Source organism: Haliotis asinina, chromosome 6 (genome assembly GCF_037392515.1).
Source record: "Haliotis asinina isolate JCU_RB_2024 chromosome 6, JCU_Hal_asi_v2, whole genome shotgun sequence".
Lineage (NCBI taxonomy): Eukaryota > Metazoa > Mollusca > Gastropoda > Lepetellida > Haliotidae > Haliotis > Haliotis asinina.
The window spans coordinates 57810176-57829533 of NC_090285.1; the positions used below are offsets into that span (position 1 = coordinate 57810176).

The 19358-nt window shown below is 37.3% G+C and overlaps 2 protein-coding genes across 2 annotated transcripts in view; one reads left to right on the forward strand and one right to left on the reverse strand.

The window, feature by feature from the left end:
• Nucleotides 1-110: 110 nt before the first annotated feature.
• Nucleotides 111-10587, reverse strand: LOC137286292 (dnaJ homolog subfamily B member 13-like). Its single transcript, XM_067818063.1, has 7 exons — nt 10450-10587; nt 6736-6842; nt 5966-6127; nt 4382-4539; nt 2876-3008; nt 998-1169; nt 111-527 (listed from the first exon to the last, which is right to left on the reverse strand). Exons 1-7 carry the CDS (start codon nt 10515-10517, stop codon nt 374-376), a joined length of 954 nt encoding a protein of 317 aa, XP_067674164.1. The 5' UTR covers nt 10518-10587; the 3' UTR covers nt 111-373.
• Nucleotides 10588-10898: 311 nt separating this feature from the next.
• The window catches only part of LOC137287355 (cilia and flagella-associated protein 47-like), a 69274-nt gene continuing 60814 nt past the window's right edge, over nt 10899-19358 (forward strand). Inside the window, exons 1-7 of the mRNA XM_067819610.1 lie at nt 10899-11048; nt 12869-13023; nt 13568-13775; nt 16742-16788; nt 17150-17378; nt 17847-18007; nt 18367-18503. Coding sequence (XP_067675711.1) covers nt 10899-11048; nt 12869-13023; nt 13568-13775; nt 16742-16788; nt 17150-17378; nt 17847-18007; nt 18367-18503 — 1087 coding nt within the window. The remainder of the gene's footprint in view (nt 11049-12868; nt 13024-13567; nt 13776-16741; nt 16789-17149; nt 17379-17846; nt 18008-18366; nt 18504-19358) is intronic.

Below are 19358 nucleotides of genomic sequence, written 5' to 3' on the forward strand. Positions count from 1 at the left end.
GCACATGTGTGCAGTGTAAGAGGCATATCCAGCATCACTGGGCACATATGAATAGCATAAACGGTGTCATGAAACTCAGCTAAATTGACAACATTAAACATGGATGAGTGTTTGGAATCTTTTATTTACAAATGTCAGAATATATACAGTAAAAAAAATCTACATATATCAAACAGGGACATGTAAACTGAGAATGTTTCAGAAAGTTGTTCAAAACCTGCTGCTCCTTTCACTGTGACACAGCATATCTTAGAGAAGAAATGGTATTGTTTTCATAGCTTAGCCCAAACCACATGTATGAGACTCCATATTTGACATGAGTAACCCCCAATTCATGAACAAACTCTCCCACCCAGGACAGTGACATTATTATTTAGTGTATGAGTGCAGCCTTGACCAAATCCTTCTTGTCTGGTGTGAGAGACTGGGGAAACACGATGTCAAAGTCAATGATGAGATCACCACGCTCTGATGGGTTTGTTGAGATGGGCATGCCCTCGCCAGGGACTACTTTCTTGTAACCTGGTCTGAAATAGACATACAAAACACCCAGTTTAATCCCTGCTAGACCACTTCAGTTAGGAATGTCTATTTATATACAGACTTCACACGGTATAATGACGATATAACCCTGCATATTGTATGAAAGTAATTATTTAAGATAATACCCAGAAATACTTGATTTCGGTTGATCTAGGTTGCAGTCTAACTCTTAAATCACTAGTCCAGAGTCCATGTCTAGAATACCCTGTTCAGTCCAGTATCTTCAGCTAACGACACGACAAATAATACAATAAAATTAACTCAAAATGATACTGAGAGCCAATATATTGCAAGTTGTCTCAAAACTGTTGAGCACAGACAGTGTCATTTCAGTGTCAAGTGATCATGGCACCACAACCATTGTCTAGGTTAGAGCTGAGCTAAAATCATTTTGAGATGAAGGACCTGATTCTCCAGAACAACCGAAAACTTGAAAATTGGCCAGAGTACTTACTTGACGATGTCATTGATGGGAATGTGGAGGATTCTCTCATCCAGGGTGTGAATCTCTACAGAGCAGCCAGTCAGGGCTTTACCCAGAGGCACTTTTGCTGTGTGGATCAGGTTGATGCCTTCACGACGGAAACGAGGATGGGGCTTGTCTTTCACAATGAAAACTATATCAGCTGAAATAAGTAGGAAGTTACAGTTAAATCATGGATGCTTTTGGAAGTTGAATGCCATATGCCACAATATTCCAATGATATGACAAGTTCATGTGTATAATGAAGTCTGGATCATGCAAACAAGTGGTTAACAGCATGAGCAGGTGCCAGTCTAAGTAAACTTATCCTCACTGCTTTTCGTTACACTTCACCACTGAGTCTAACGAAACCTTATGAGAGGTTGCGTCAGGTAACCTTTGAGATTGACCAATCAGAACACAGCTTACCAAATCGCGAAAGTGGACATTCACACATGCCTTTTGAACTTTTTATCTCGAAAAAGTTCGTACCCGAACGATTCTGAATGCTATTTAGTGTACGATCCCTTCCGGGTGATGCACGGCGCTCGTTACAACCATGACAATAGTGAGTAAACAGTCCCTGAAAATAGTGCTTTTTGGGCAATATTCAAGGATGTCATCTTGCGGAAATATTGGCTAATGGTAACCATGTCAACAGAACCCCCAAAGCATATATACAGCTGGTCAAATAACTGTGTTATATACAGATTTGTTTGTGGAGAGATCTGTGTCGGTAACCTGAATATTTTGAAAGTCCCTCCGATCCCTAAATAGTAGCCGTTGTTTGATTGGTTAAATCTATTTAACCATCTCGCGTTTGATTGGACGGTTATAAGTAGCTCAAAGGTTACCTGACGCCACCTTCTACTAGGTTTTGTTAGACTCAGTGGTGGAGTGTAAGGAAATACACTGAGACCAAGTTTACTTAGACTGGAGCAGGTGCCAGACTCTTTTTGAATCAGGACACCATATCACCCAGGCCACACATTATGACCAGTACAGTTGAAACCCATTTACCTGCAAAATCTGGAAACCCTGCCTTCTGCACGATTTTTACATGAAATGTAATTTACATTCAGTAATTGTTTCCCACTTCCGGACCTGGACAGAGAATTTTTAAAACATTCCCATAGATTTTCAATGAAAAACGATCCTGTTATCCAGATGGAACAATCTGTGCAGAAGTGCATGTGTAACGTTAGTACTGTGAATTATTACCCATCAAAACAACAGGAACATGTGTCACTTCAGTTGTTAATTAGGATTTGTCAGGTGTGAGAACATCTCATCCGTAATAAGAACACATGTTATAAGTAGTATTATGGTTCACATAGCCTTCCCCCACATGATCTATGTCAATCTTTAAGTGCAATCCTGGCTGGAAGTTTACTTTCTGCAGACACTATAACTTCAGTACGATGTCAACTGTTTTCAGGGCAAAAACTGCAGCTTTCGGCATTGGTAATGTATCAGTACACTTATATGTTATGATGATTCACTTTTATTACTACTGACTGTTAATTTTTTCATATACATATATGAATAAATTTTCACTATTTGCTTTCACTTGATTTTCACATTTTGCTTGTTTGATCCAGTTAATCAGAAGTTTCACTATCTGGACGATTTCCAAGTTAACCAAATCGTCCGAATAAACAGGATTTGACTATATGCTCTCTGAGTTGGTTCTTCCAAGAACCGTGGCATGGTGGGAACCGTTTCTTCCTCTTAATTTTCATGGGTTCTTCCCTAAGTTACTAAACATGGAATCATCCATCGTTTCACATTTCGAATGGGAACAATCGCTCTGGTCAAAGTGTTGTAATTTCTATCCTGGATGAAACTGAACTGGTGTTGTTGACCCACCTGGCACATTGTTGGGCCCCTGGTCTCCCTCCTGTGGGAAGGTGATTCTGGTTCCTGGCTTCCAGCCCCGCTTCACTGTGATGGTGAGGATCTTGTCTCGGATGCTGGAGGTGTGGCCATCCTCGTTCATCACCTGGGAACAACATTACATACTGTCAACTTTCCTGCCGTGAATGCAACAAGATTGTTTTCAAACTATCCATGAATAATCCTAACAGTCTTTGTCTTCTAGTACAAACCTATGACTTGAAATCATCTTTACGTTTTTCAGTTTGATTGTATGCAGAGCCCACACACTGGTCTCTAATTTACTAACGTTAGTAACATTTAATCGACAGAAAAATGCTTTCACTAAACACAATAATCAAGTTATGGCAGTTTGATTCACATTTTCTAAACATTAACACTGTATCCCCAACATTTAATCACCCATCTGAAGGAGTATTTTTTATTCTGCTATGAGGACTAGTTATTGTAAATTATAATAATGACTTGTCAGCTTATGTGTGAAGACAGTCCAAGAGATCCATGGGCATGGAATGTATTTCCCTAACAAACCAAGGATCAGAAGAAGACAAATCTGGGATTCAAACCACAAACAAAGGATTTAAACAAAACGAAGGGTTGTTAGTCAGATGATTTGCCATATCCTACAATATTGTTATGTTTTGACATTGATGTTTCAGTAGCAATGGTATGATTCAGTACTTAAACAATTCTGTTTGTCAAACACAGTTGATAATGAAATAGGAGGGTCGTCAAATTGACAAGATCGTATTCAACATACTGTAAACCTGAATAGGACTGAGCTGATTGTCAGACCAACCTGGCTGAAGAGATGATTACCTGATCTGTTCTTATCTCAGTTAATCATGAAGTCAACCTTTCCCAGCCTATATGAATAATTGATGCTCCCTAGCATTATACAATCACAGCTCAAGACAGCAGTCAATAGTGACTAAATGTAACATGATATTACTGAGGCAACAAACAGCAGTGGCTTCATTGATGAACATTCTTGCCCACACAAATAACATCAAATTCAGTCTTTCATAAAGTTTAATATTTTTTCATAGGATATGTATTTGTTAAATTAAATGCCACAAATATAAACACAAAAAGAACTGAAATAAACAAAATGAAATAGTACAAAATGATTTTGTGAATATTAAAGATTGAATTATCCAGTGTTGTCATGGAAACTAATCTGCTTTCTGATTAAAAAGGATTTTCATAAATGTATTCAGTCCAGTTCATAAAGTTGTTTTGACTCCACAAGTCATGAAACTGAGAATAAAATCAAATGATGATCAATATGTAAATGTGAAGCAGTCTCTAAGAGTATATAACACCCTACCTGTCGGGATATTTTCATTTTCTTGGTACATCCAAAGAACACCTCCTCCAGCGAAAGATTTAAACTACATGTAACAGAATTGCTCTCATAGTGAGCCATGACTGACGTTGGGGCAGACATTTTTACCAGAGCTCATTCACCAAACCTACCCTCCGAGATATTTTCATCTTCTTCGTGCATCCATGGAATACCTCTTCAAGTGACAGATACAGGTCACGCTCGATTGGTGGATCTTGCTTCTTGCGGCCTCGACCTTGGAGGCCTCCAAATCCCATGCTGAGGTCCCCATCAACACGGTCATAAAATTCTGCGTGATAGATACAGGGTACATTTGTACATAAACAACAGTATCTAGGATAGGTGTTGCTGCTTACAGTGGAGGGCTGTGGTCTGAGGCGCAATGAGGCACTGATCACCTGTTTAATATTAATGACCTGCCTAAGAGACATGAAGTAAATTACTTGAGGCTCTATACTGATGGAAATGGATGTCGAGAAATTCATTTCAAGTTTTACATAATGTAATACACAGAGTACCAAAACTGTAACATGATAGATATAAAGTAATTTTGAATATAGTTTCTGAAGACATAATTCCATGTCTAAAGGCTTTACTTTGCACTTGGGACAAATTTGGGGAGTATTCAATTTACAATTTTGGACATATTCTTTGTGCATTTCTTGAAACAGAGTTACCAATCACAGATATATAAATACTTTATCACAATAATAAAGGAGGGAATTGCTGTTTAGAAACTGGAGACCCTCACATGCATGTCACTAATCACTGCCTTTCATGACCACAGGAAGTTAGCATGACAATTAAATCTCAATTATTTATACAAAATAACACACTGGGCCAAATTCAGACTGAAATGTTTAAAGATTTATTGGGAAGCTCATATTACGTCTAAGTTATGAGTTCGAGGATCAATACGGTCGCTATGCAGAATGTTAATGAGGTTCCTGTCTCACTAATTGCTGTGGCTAGAGTCATGGCTGGCTCTACCTTTGTCTACCTTTGAGGGATCATAGATGAAGATGCAAGCATTTGATACTCTTTTATGAACTTTTAAAATATTTTATTTACACATATATTTTCTCCTTTCTCAGTCTTCTTTCAATAAATAATTTTAGTGATTTGTATCCATGAGCTTTCTTAAGCCTTTTTGCCATTAAGTGTCAACAAGCCAAGCCCCTTTTCAGTTGAAAAGGACAAATCATCTTTTCATATAAACAAACAAGGCTTTGAATAAAACCACTTCAATCAATTTTTTGGGGGGAAGATTGTTTTGGTTTTTTTTGTTAATATCTCAGGAAAGTTTAATCAATATTACCTAGATTCCATTGCATAACAATATAAATGTACTTATTATATTCACCCTCATAAGCATGTGATGCCTAAACAACAGAAAATGTACAACTGCAGCCATTAATTTGAATCTAGTAAAATTCTGCTTGAGAACTTTGACAGGTAACCTCAGATCATAACACTCTCAATCAACCACATAGCAATGCAGAGTCTACGAAAATAATACTAAGAGCCATATTTGGGCTAGTAGGCTAAGTTGTTTTTGACAAAATCTGATTTGAATCTTCATACAGTTTTGAAAATGAGTTTAAGCGTGTTAAGATAAAGTGTTTCTATTCTCACAAACTCCTATGAATTTTGTTCAGAGAATACAATATTCCAATCATGCAGACAATCACATAAAAATAATCAGTGCTGCTCACCTTGGAATGGATTATCTCCTCCAAAGAAGTCCCGGAAGACTTTTTCTGCATTGCCATGGAAGGTGTAACCCTGGGTCCATGCTCCAGCCTCTCCACTGCCGGACGGTACTCCATTCTTCAGCCCCTCCTCACCAAACTGATCATATGTAGCTCTTTTACGAGCTACAAACAGAAACAGTGCTTCTGGTCATCCTCACTGCTTTAACTTTCAACCATACATTTTAAACAAATTCAAGGGCACCCTTAGGTGACTTTATCCACTAATGTACCTAAATTATGCCCAAAAATATCTGTAACTCAATCATAAACACATCTTTATCATAAATAACCTAATCCTCCTGGGTGTATGATAAAATCCTTTGTCAGGTTGATACAGTGTGACGTTACTAAAACACTATTTACATTGGCAATAAACCAACACCTGCACTGGTCTTTAGTCAAAAGGGTATAATGGTAGCCCAAAGACATGGGTTTTTCCTGACGTTGCCAATCACCAGACAACACACAAACCGGTACATGTATGTGTACAGGTGAAATGGACATGGCTCTAAATTTTGCTCACATGTGCACAAAACAGCATTCACTCTTCATATTTGCTAGGTTCAGCTTCTACAAAGAAAGCAGTATGAAACTGACCAGAAGAGACCATGCCTTGATATGCCCATCACATATTAATACAAGAAATAGTGTAACTTGTAAACAATTGCCATAAATACGTTTTGCATAGTGTTAGTAATTAGTATTACAACAATAACTGAATTTTAACTTACGATCTGAGAGAACATCATAAGCCTCTGACACTTGCTTGAACTTGTCTGTTGCACTCTGGTCATTATTATTCTTCTCTGGATGATATTTCAGAGATAACTTTCGGAAACTGAAATATAAATTAACAAATTATTACTAGCATTTTCATACAGTTAGTGAGTTTAGTTTTATGTCACATCTGGCAATATTCAAGCTACATAATAATCAGATAAATAATCAGATCTGGACAAGACAATCTAGTGCTCAACAAAATGTACATTGATCTACACAGTTGGTATACGTTGACATGTGTCAATCACATTAGCAAGCCTGATCACCCGATCCTACTGATTGCCTCTTAAACAGATACTGAAGCAATTTGAATTCCCACAACAGTGTATTCACTTATGCAGTCTAAGTAAACTTATCCTTAGTACTTTTCGTTACACTCCACTACTGAGTCTAACAAAACCTTATGGGAGGTCGTGTCAGGTAAACTTTGAAATTGACCAATCAGAACACGGCTTACCAAATCGTGAAAGTGCACATTCGCACATACCTTTTGAACTTTTTATCTCGAAAAGGTTCGTACCCAAACGATTCTGAATGCTATTTAGCGTACGCTCGCTTCCGGGTAATGCACACAGCGTACGTACAACCATGACAACAGTGAGAAACAATTGCTGAAAATAGTGTTTTTGGTAATATTCAAGGATGCTATCTTGCGGAAATATTAGCTAATGGTAACCACGTCAACAAAAACCCAAAAGCGTATATACTGCTGGTCAAATATCTGTGTTATATGCGGATTTTTCTTTGTGGAGAGATCAGTGTCGGTGACCTGAATATTTTGAAAGTCCCTCCGATCCCTAAATATTAGCTGTTGTCTGATTGGTTAAATCTATTCAACCATCCCGCGTTTGATTGGAAGGTCATTGGTCACTCAAAGGTTACGTGATGCGACCTCCTACTAGGTTTTGTTAGATTCAGTGGTGGAGTGTAACGAACTACACTGAGACTAAGTTTACTTAGACTGTTCACTTATGTTATCTGGAATAACATATTTCTGGACTTAAAATCTGGATTACAAAGAAGTTATTAATATCACTTATATATGTTATCTTCTTGGTGTCTAAGGCCTCTTGAACCAAGAGCGGTGGGGTAGCCTAGTGGTTAAAGTGTTCGCTTGCCACGCTGAAGACCCGGGTTCAATTCCTCACATGGGTACAATATGCGAAGCCCATTTTCTGATGTCCCCCGCCGTGATATTGCTGGAATATTGCTAAAAACCGGCGTACAACTAAACTCACTCACTCACTCACTTGAACCAATATTCCAGCTATATGACAATGGTATATATGCTTCCCACACCAAATCATGGTAATTAACACTTTCCTACATAAATGTCACATTCAGTCATCAAAGTTAAATGTTTGATGAAATGTGGCCTCAGTTACTGATGAGGTTGCCACTTGCCATTATGGCACTTAATTAGATTTTCATGGAATTATTTATTTTCATGAATTTCTCAGATGTTTAACACTGCTACATCAGAGGATGTGCAAATCCATAAGTATGTACAAACTGATTCTGCTAACAGAGATGGGTGCCAGTCAAATCGCCCCAGCGACAAAACGCCCCAGCAAATTTGGTCAAATCGCCCAAGATATTTGGTCAAATCGCCCCAGGGGGGTAGTCAAAACACCCCAGTTTATTCAAAATGGTTTGATATATGCCATAAATGCATGGTTTTGTCAACTTCCATACTATATTCTTCACATAATATTATGTGTTATATTATTAGTAATATCCCATGCCTAGGCAACACCGTAATACCAGTTATTTGGTAAAGAATTACAATCTGAATACATTAAAAGGTTTGTATAAAATATTTATTGTAAATACTGTAAATGCATAGTTGTTTGTTTGGCATTGTGTAATCAAAACATCATGCTTTCCACTCGTCCATGAAATGAGTGGTCTACGGGACTGCTTTCCCTTGGTGCATGTAAAGGGTATAGGGGAACCTGTCCTGTCCGGAGCATAACTCAGAAACCGTTCAATATTTATAGACCAAACTTGATAGATGTAGTTATCTCAGCCTATGGTTGTGCCTTTTGCTATTTACAGATTTTTTGGCATTTATATTTTTTTTGTTTCTCCATGGAACATTTTGGTGCTAGTGAGCAGAACTCAAAAACCGTTCAATATTTTCCTGCAAAACTTGGTAGATATATCAGTGAGAACCTTAAGTGGTGCCTTTTGCTATGTACAGGTTCTTGTGAAGTATTATTTTCTCGTTTTCCATGGAAACGTTTCAGATCTAGTCTGAAAAGTGAGAGGTGTGTTTCGTTTCCAGAGAAGAACTCAAAAACTTCTTAATATCTGTCCATAAAACTTTCTAGATATGTGTGGCAGACCCCAAAGTGGTGCCTTTTGCTCTCTACAGGTTTTTGTGATTTATTATTTTCACGGTTTCCATGGAAACGTTTCAGACTTAGTCTCAAAATGGAGGGATGGGTTTTGTTTCCGGAGCAGAACTCGAAAACCATTTCATATCTTTCAACAGATCTTGTTATCTTCTGATGACTCTTGTTTTGATAAGTATTATACCATACTTGTTGACCAAACCTATGAATTTACGGCCTCACTTTTTGACAAGAGTAATTAAAAAAAAACAGCAAATTGTTTTCATAAGTATTATACTCTACTTGTTGAGAAAACCTATGCATTTACGGCCACACTTTTTGACGAGCAGCTGTAGATTGTTTTGATATGTATTAAGTCCCATACTTGCTGACAAAAACTGTACATGTACGGCCAAAAAAACATTCTATACAAGCCTTTCATTTAATTCTTGTAATTTACAAAAGCATAGATAACATGCAAATAATTGGTGTTATATGTGTTGTCTATCCATGAATATTACTTTTGCTCTTATCAGTTTACTAGTTAAATATTTATCAGAAACATTACTACATAGTATAATATGAAGGCTGTAACATGGAAGTTTTATACAGATTGTAATTCTTTACCAAATAATTGGTATTACGGTGTTACCTAGGCATGGGATATTACTAATAATATAACACATAATATTATGTGAAGAATATAGTATGGAAGTTGACAAAACCATGCATTTATGGCATATATCAAACCATTTTGAATAAACTGGGGTGTTTTGACTACCCCCCTGGGGCGATTTGACCAAATATCTTGGGCGATTTGACCAAATTTGCTGGGGCGTTTTGTCGCTGGGGCGATTTGACTGGCACCCATAGAGATCATATTAGGGCAAGTCTTCATCAGTGCAATTGCTCGTTCCTGTAACCATTGAAAACCCAAACAATTACATTAATTTGTAATGTGGACTCATTGACACCTTTGAAATATTGACTAAAACAATTATAGGAACTTAGTTGTAAACATTCATCCACTGTACTACCCTACCCTATCCAACGAAATATAGAAAGTTGCTCCAAAGTGTCCTTTTGGAAAACAGGCTTTCGGGAGACAGTGTTCACACAGGCTGTAACAGGAGTGTTTGTGTCACCCAAAACTTTGAAAAATATTGGACGATGGCTCCTGCTTTATAAAAAAGATATCTTTAGGTTAGTGACGTGTATGAAATTGTTAATACGATACTCCAGTAAGCAATTGTTATTCCAAGTTAGAGTGTATTACATGATAGAACCATATATTCTAACATTAATTCTCTTTGGGCTGGCTCAACTTACTGTTTCTTTATATCACTGTCCGTTGCACTTCGCGTTAGTCCAAGAATACTGTAATAATCCACTCCCATCTTGACGTTTCTGTCACTTTCCCAACGAGACCCTTGTTTGTATACTCCCAATATGGCGGGTTGCTTAGCAACGGTTGTTCTAAAACTATGAACTCTATCTTCGAATCTATTTTATTTAAATAAATTCCAATTTTATTTCTTTACAAAATTGTAATATATATGATATATAATCTGCAGGCATGATATGTATGTATGCTTGATAATGATGAAGATAATCATCGAAAAACTGAATACGAAGAGCGGTTATGAAAACGAGGTTATTTAGAGTCCAGGCAACCACCAAACAATATGGCGCCCACGGGACTCAAACTTTTCAACTAGTGTCACTGCATAATATAGATGAATTCTAAACAAACATAGAATCAAGGAACAGTATCAAAGATGGAGGGTGACGTTTCAGGAGTTCGCATCACACCCCCATCATTGGAATTTTATGATACCGAGGCAAACACTGTTTATCAATTAAATGTAACAGTGAAAAACGTCAGCAAAGACAGCAAAAACATTCGATATTATGGACCCAAGAGCAAAGTAAGTATCATTTTGAGAAATGCTTTACTTTGTGTTATGTTAAAGAAAACGCATATTTCAAACAATGGCATGTTATACCATGTCGGGATTTGAAATATTTCATTTAGATCAGCTGTGTTTGACATTTCTTTTGAACATAACACATTTGTATATACAGACCCACGGCAAAAGCATTCGTCACCTGACGTCATTTACATAGATTTACATGCTATTTCAGTGTAACATACATAATTTTCATGAAGTGAGATTAGGATGGATTTTTGTCAAATATGACAGGCACATTTGAAATCATCTCTGCTCTGCGTACACAATTTCAGTTCAATTTCCCAACCACTTTTTTAATAATGACATCACATTTCTCAACTTACGTATGGTTCCACGATTCACTATCCCATAGACTGCCAAGTTAAAGGTGTTCACAGCACTGAACATATGTTTAAATTGTTGCCAATTGATGAATACGCAAAGCAAAACTAAACAGAAATCATGTTATTGTAGGTAAGATGATTCCTCACAAATGTGCAAAATTTGACTTAGAGTTAGATGATACAAAAACCAGTGACAACAAAATTATTTATGTTTCACTGAAGTAACATGTAAGACTGTGGCAATGACATCAAGTGACAAATACTTCTGGCACAGGTCTGTAGCTGTGTTATGGACTTTCGATCCATTGTATTCACACTAATCCCATGAACAATTGTAAAACATGTCACTGCCTAATAAAAGACAAACTTATCTCAGATACAAGCAGAGTAACTTCTGGGTATTGCAAAATGCTTCATTATAGTGTGAGTAACCAACAATGTCCAAAAACATAAATCCTTCCATTTACTTGTACTTAACGTATCCTGTGTCAGGGGTTTACAACGTTTACAGAATATGTATATCATGTGTTTTCTACAAAAAACGTTGAGGACATCATATTCTCAAAACTGTTGACGTTTCTGTCCACTGTCCACATCTGGAGATACTTTATGGGTTTTGATGATGGGTCACACTTTTAGCTCCGCACTGTGAGGGAATGTTTTGATCACATGACTTCGTATTTATATTTTACCTATCACTAGCAAATGACTGATCTGACTGAATTTTTGCTTTGCTTATTTATTTTGTTAAGGCAGTTGATTTTGTGCCTGAAGTGGTATCAGTGATCTTGGGTAATTAATATTGATGTTTGTTTCCTTTTTATATAACTTAAATTCCAGATTTCCATCATAGTGTCATTACAACTTCTTCTGTCAGCAACTTGGCATCTGTCCTACCACTGAAATTGCTTCTGCACACCAGCTGCGCACATACTCCCCCTATGGAGTGCAAGCAATGCCATTGTCCAAATAACTGGAATGTCGAATAAAGCTCGCTTTGGGATACTGTTAATGTAACTGATGTTGATCTCCATGAGCAAAGAAAGTTCATAGTATTATTTTCCTTTACAGTCGTGAACTATGGCATTCAATGAAAAAATATGGCACTGTTTGTCCATGTTTTGACGTACTCAATATGACATAAATAACGAAAAAAATCCCAGATATATCCAGAAAATAATGCTTCATATGATAATATCAAATCAATGGAGAATGCTTAAACCAAAGTTTTCTCTTCTTATCATGAAAAGTTTTAGCATCAAACAGGTTGCTTTTTGTAAACCTATGTGTAATAGTCTTTATATGTCGCCTGTCAATTACTGTTTTGTTATCAGTGATGTTTTACTTCTTGTTGTTTTCGAGCAATACTTACTCAGGTTTGGGTTGCTGTTGTTGTTACTGTTGTCAATACAGGCTCCCTGTTGAAACAAAGGAAAAATAATGTATTTTTAGCACTTCAACTTGAAAGTGAAGAACCCAGAGAAAGCTGTAGCACCCGGGCTGTGTGTCCCTGCTGTGGTGGAGTATGAAATCAGCGAGGTTGAGGAGATCACAGACAGGCTTGTTGTCACAGTGGATGGAGATGTCATAGAAATACCACTACATGCGTAAGAATTTATGTTTCTTTGAATCTCAGTACACATGGCGAAGGATGCACTCAGGCCTGAAAGGGAGATCACACATAGAACTAATGCAAGTCACTCAAAACGCATTTTGTAAACTAAACATTTCGGATTTTGTCAGTCAGTTGGAAAATCATAACATTATTACACATGAACATTGTGTAATAGTTGCAGGGTTGTGGTCTATAGCAATGGGTTTGGTATGTTTTAAATAGAATGTGTATTTCAATAGGTTGTCTAATAAATATTTTGAACTTAATGAAAGTTGATGGAGGTGGAGGTGGAATTCTTCAAGACAAACTTTAATTACTAGGTGGAAGAAGTGAAAGAGTGTGCTTTGAAATAAGACATTCATATTCTTATTGAGGTTCATGTTTTTCATGTTGCCCATGTGTTAATGCTTGTAGAGGGTTGTACTTGAAGTAGTATTGACGTGGTGGTCAACAGCTGTGTCAGTGGTGAGAGTTTACACAGGCAGAAATTAGCTCCAAACTTCAGATTAACATTCTTATGTTATTTGATTTTGCAGATACCCTTCCCAGCCTGTGTTGGAGATAGGAAAACATGTTGACTTTGGAAATGTTGTTGCAAACAGTAAGGTTGTTGCAAGGGAGATTACTCTCCACAATCATGGCTCCAAGGCTGGGGAGTTCAAGATCAAATACAGTGGAGATAAACCTATTGCTGTTATACCAAGCTCTGGGACAGTCATGCCCAAAACCACACAAGTCATAAAGGTGATTTAAAAGTCATTTTACTCTGGTGCCTGAACGAGCAGATTTACACTGAATTTGGAAACAGTCTCCTGCAATAGTGTTACTAAGATGATGCAATAGACTGTGGATTGCTGAATTCACAGATATATAATACATTCAATAATTTGTGATCCTTACATTAAGAGAACACAGGATGGAAAATGTCTTTCATACAAATGTATAGAAATGAAAGGCATATGGCTGGAAACAATTATGGAGTTTGTGGTAATTTATGTTAAAATGTATGAAAGTTCTTGCGTAGAACAGTATGTTTGATTGTCAGTGTGAGATGTGCCTGAGTGTAGTGTGTGATGACATGCAGAGGATCAGGAATCCTGTTGTGTGGAGCTGTTGTTACAGTTATTCTAGACAATTCCATCAAAATTAGATCTTTAAGCATGATTCTATGTCGCTGATATATTTTCACTTCATCATGTTCATTGTAACCACCTTGATTTTTACCTCAGAACTCAGACATACCCTCAAAACTACGCTGCACCTAGAAATGAAAAGATGTATAAACTATCCACAGTAATATATTAGCAGTTTTATGTTTTTGGGTTTTTTTTTTTCATTTTGCGTAATTCAAACATGCAAAAAATACATGTGGTTGTCTAAAAGCTTCATGCACATCACTGTACCGAGTGTGGACAAGACTTAAAGGGGCACTGATGCAGAGCGAATAATGTTTCTCGCCAACGGTCTAATTACGAAACCAAACCGCAAATTGGTCAGCGCCCGCTCCTTCGACCGTGACGGACAAATGAACTGGGCTCCTGTCCAGATTAGCAGAATTTCTTCACCTAAACAGTCAGGAGGCCGGATGCCCATCATATGCCATTTGTTTAAAAATATCCATGGTATTCCTTGTCTGATCGTATCCAAATATCCCAGCAGTGTAGTTCTTTTCGGATGCTTGGATGGTATAGTTAGTCTGATCCAATTTGATCCTATTTCTGTGTTTTTAACCTCGATATTTAATCATGTTACATGAAAATATGATGTCTACAGGCACCTTGCAAGCCATTTGTTTCAGTACGGAAGATTGCAAAGCTTTTTATTTAGGTAGTTTTGAGTGTTGGTTCAGCTGTGATAGCAAATATCATACGTAAATTTTGGTAGCTATGGTAGCTACAATGGTTTATTATTTATGATAACAAAAACACGCAGTTGATTTATTTGAATTCGTAAACAAAAAACGATGACTTTGCCTTTGGTAGAGAAATCTGGAACTTTTCTTACGTAAAAAAACCCTTATTTCACCTATTTACCCAAGTACACAGCAAATGCCTGTGTGTATTCCTTATGTAACGAAATTCCATTGGTATTCTCCAAACAGTTTCGGCCCATAAGTGTTTTCAGGCTGCATGCGACACAGAGATTACATCTTCCTTGCTGTAACTCGCGTTTGATGGTGTAAACCTACACGTGTTATTTGGCATCATTCTCTGGATGGTCAATTAATGAATTTATAACAGGTATAATTAGTAGTAACACGACTTCGGTTACTCAACAAAGGTTCCTATTTGGCATATCTCCTGTCTGGAGTAAATACTCAACATTATAAATTAAGGTCTGTAATGGCAAATGTATTGTATGTTATGTAATATGTGCATGTAAGTGATGCAAGAGGGTTTATCAGCTGAGTTACAAAAACAAACATCGATCAAAGGATTAACCGATAACACACTGATTGATTAATTACTTTTATCTTCTAGCGGATTTGTCAAAAGGCAGTGTGTGTAGATGACTACACCCTGTCGTAAAGTGTGAGTGCAAAAGCAACATCCTCCCTTCAAAGAATTAACCACCCTTGCGTTGATTGATTGATTGCTCATTATTGGTTAACTGAATTACTTAGAATAGTGGACATCATACAATTAGTTGCCTGATGTTCTATCTTGGGAGACCAATGAGAGGTTTATCTGGTTTTCACCAACGAAAGACGTGAAACGATGCGTTACTTTTTCGCAAATGAGACAGTTGTAAGACACGCGACACAGAGCAGGATTATTTACCAGCTGCAAATGAATGGAATACGATTTCTTTTACGTGGATATTGATGGATACATTCCTGAACAAGGTAGTAACCTGACATTGTTGCTATAAAATCAGTCTGTTTTGCATTCATTATTTGCGTTTTGTTTTAATTTATTTGTTGTTGCATTCAGCAGAATCTGTATGACACAAAACACACACTAGATCGCGTATGTGTGTGAAATGGGATCCACATTGGCAATCTATACAATGTATAAATGTTGCTGTTATGTCAGAAATTTACTATGAGTATAAGCAGATCGTGTGTTCTTTTATTAATTTTCAGAATCATACAAATATGACAATAAACTAATTAGGGTTATGCGACAAAATATAGAGACGTACATATTGGCTTCGTTATTTTTCCATCACCATTTCTACCACTGGCAGATGATTAACCTTCAAAGTGTTTCATTTGTTTTCATAATACATTTGTAATGAAGTAAAAATGACTTCACCTCAGTTGATCTGTCTATAATTAAACTATCAATTGCGCTTACGGACTGCGTAGCAGAGGTCACGAACCAGTCACGAATTCTGGGATATCATCCAGGTACTCACGGGAGAAAAACAATAACAAAAGTTTACACCAGTCCACGGAAATTGCTCCGCATCAGTGCCCCTTTAAGTCTCAGTGCTGAAAGGTTCCAGCTGATGTCTTCATGCAGCAGTTTTATAAGGGTGTAAAATATTTGATTATAAAGAGATTCAATAATGCTGGACATGTATATGCCTGTATCTTGTCAACCCAGGATCATGTACCAGGTTATGATCATATAATAATAACTGAATCATAATCAGTGATAGCAGGATGCTTAGATTGTGTTATTTCATTATTTTAGTCACCTCACTGGTAATAACCGAGTGTTGTTCTTAACCATGTACAAATCATATTTATTTCATTTCTTCAGGTGGAATATGTTGCAAAACATCCTGCAAAATTTGATGAAGTTGCAAAGTGAGTAGTTCTATCTCTCTTTACTTCATGTACACAATATTTCTTTTTGCTGATTATCTTTTTAAATGTAGAAGAATGTACTCTTCAGTATCAGTTTGTGCCATTCTGGATGTCTTATAACGACAAATATATGAAGAATAGTGGTGCACATCATTGACTGCATTAAATTGTCTTCATTTTGCTTTGTCACACCAAAGACCCAGGTTCGATTCCCCACATAAGTACAATGCATGAAGTCGAATAAGTTTCTGGATATTGTTGGAATATTGCTAAAAGCTGCGTACAACCAAATTCGTCCACTGACTCATTTTCCTTTGCTTTATTTTTCTCTGATTATTATTTTCTTCACTAAACATTCCAGAGTGAAACTTGAAGGTCAAGAAGTTCAGAGTTTGAGCATCCGAGGGAATGTCGTTGAGAGAGCTCTGGAAGTCTTGTCTCTTCAGAGTGAGGACCCAGTGCAATGTATCAAGTTCGGTAGCACCTACTATGGCACTGACAAGACAGAGTGTGCTCTGCTCTTCAACAATGGCCCGGAGCCAATCAACTTTGTAGCTGTTCTTAATGAGGATGCAGTTGCACAGGAACTGGTAGGGTCCCGATGTCTCTTAATAAACTTTGTTAAGAACTGCCTTGTTTTACCTGGAATATTGAGTAATGATTGACTAGATCTGTTGATAGCTGAAAAAAAACATGGGGCTATAGGTTTGAACTCCATCTTTCCAAGTTGGTCGAGACATATTTTCTCATAAAAAGTTACAGACAGAAAAACCTGGTATCCAGTGTTTTCAGGAGATGAATGCCTTGAGGGCATTTGGAAATGGAAACCCTGTTACAATTTCTTACAGAGTTATGGCCCTTGTAATGCATTTCTTGACTTAGTGCCCTGTAACCCTAATGGGGATAAATTTTTGTGATTGGGTTATTGATGACCATGTCCTCTTGTTCTTTCATAGTATACATGTTGTAGATTTGATTTGTCTTAACTATGATTACTGCATATCTGCATTGATATTTCTCTGACAACATTGACATTTGATCTGTGTGTTCTGTGATAGGGTGTAGACCTCTCCAAGAGTACGACAGCAACCCTAGCAGAACAGGATAAGGGCCCCACTGGGCTGACCAACACACTGACCTCTCTCATCACAGCTATCCCCAACCAAGGTGTTCTTCAGCCATATCAGAAAATACCCATCTTCTTCAGATTTAGTCCCAGGTCTGTAGCCTGTACCCACAGTTTGTCTGTCCATATTTGTGCCTTTGTTTACATACGTGTCTGTGTCTGTCTGTGTCCATCTGTATCTGTCTGTGAGTCTCTGTTTGTGACAGATAATATTCTGTCTGTGTAATACCATATCACTACATGTAATAAAGAAATAAACTTATGTTATCAAAATGTATATGTCTATGCCAAATATACAATGTAAGAGAAGCCAAGGACAAATTTCATGCTTTATGGCTCAGGAGGAGTGGGGGTTGGAGTGTGTGTGGTGGTGGTGATGATGGGTAAGTTAAAGGTGTCATCACTTTTGTACACATATCAATTTTTGACGTAGCATGAACCTAATTTTGTAGGTGGAATTCTTCTAAACAAGGCTGGAAATGTCAAATTGCACCTCCACCTCGTAAGGATTTTGCGATCTTCATGCGTCTGGAGATCATTGGTTCAAGTGAAGGATTCACACAGGACACCGACAAGTCAGTCAGTGATGGTGAGATCCACAAGGTTGCAGGAGGCTTGTTAACTGTCTGCTGTACTGTATTTTCATATATAATGTGATATTTAAGAAATACAGTTCGTTCTATCACCATGTATAGTGTAATAAAGCACACTTTCAGCCTGAACTATTATAGTTAAAGCACGAGGGTGCTACGTTAAGACAAACATTACTAGAAAAACAAATGACGAACTGTTTGGTGAAGGTTTATGTGCGGGTTAAATATCTTCTCTAGATCATTTTAATTACATCTGTGATTCTCTTAAACCATACAAGGCAAAATGACTGTCTCATTTCAACTACCAGCCAAAGTTAAGATCAGTACATTCAGCTGAAGCTGACTAGTCATGCGACATTCCACAATTGCATTGTGGGAATGTAAACACTGCAAACATGTATCCGTGTCTCTGTAAAATTTTAAGTCGAACTATGAGACATTTTATCCTTCGGAAAACATAAACGTAATGTTTCCACCAGTAATGTTAGCTGTGTGATGCAACTGCAAACCAAGAGACGGGAAGTGAGAAAGCAGTTTACTGTTGGAGGCTGTACAAGGTGATGGCAACTGACATCCATCGTGACGTCGGTTACATTGTGACGTAATGCAAAAAAGTTTGATTACGAAGGGGCAGACTGTAATGGCACAGCAATGTCAACACATTGTGATGTAATGCAAAAAGTGCACATTATTGTCTGATTAAGTATTGTCAGTGCCTTTGATCTTTCACCGAAGCATCTTAGAAATAACTACATATGCCTGGTTACAGTATTATTGTTTCATTATTATTCAAGAGGAATCTGTAAACACAATTTTTCATATTTCGTGAATCATCCCAATCGCTGGTGAAG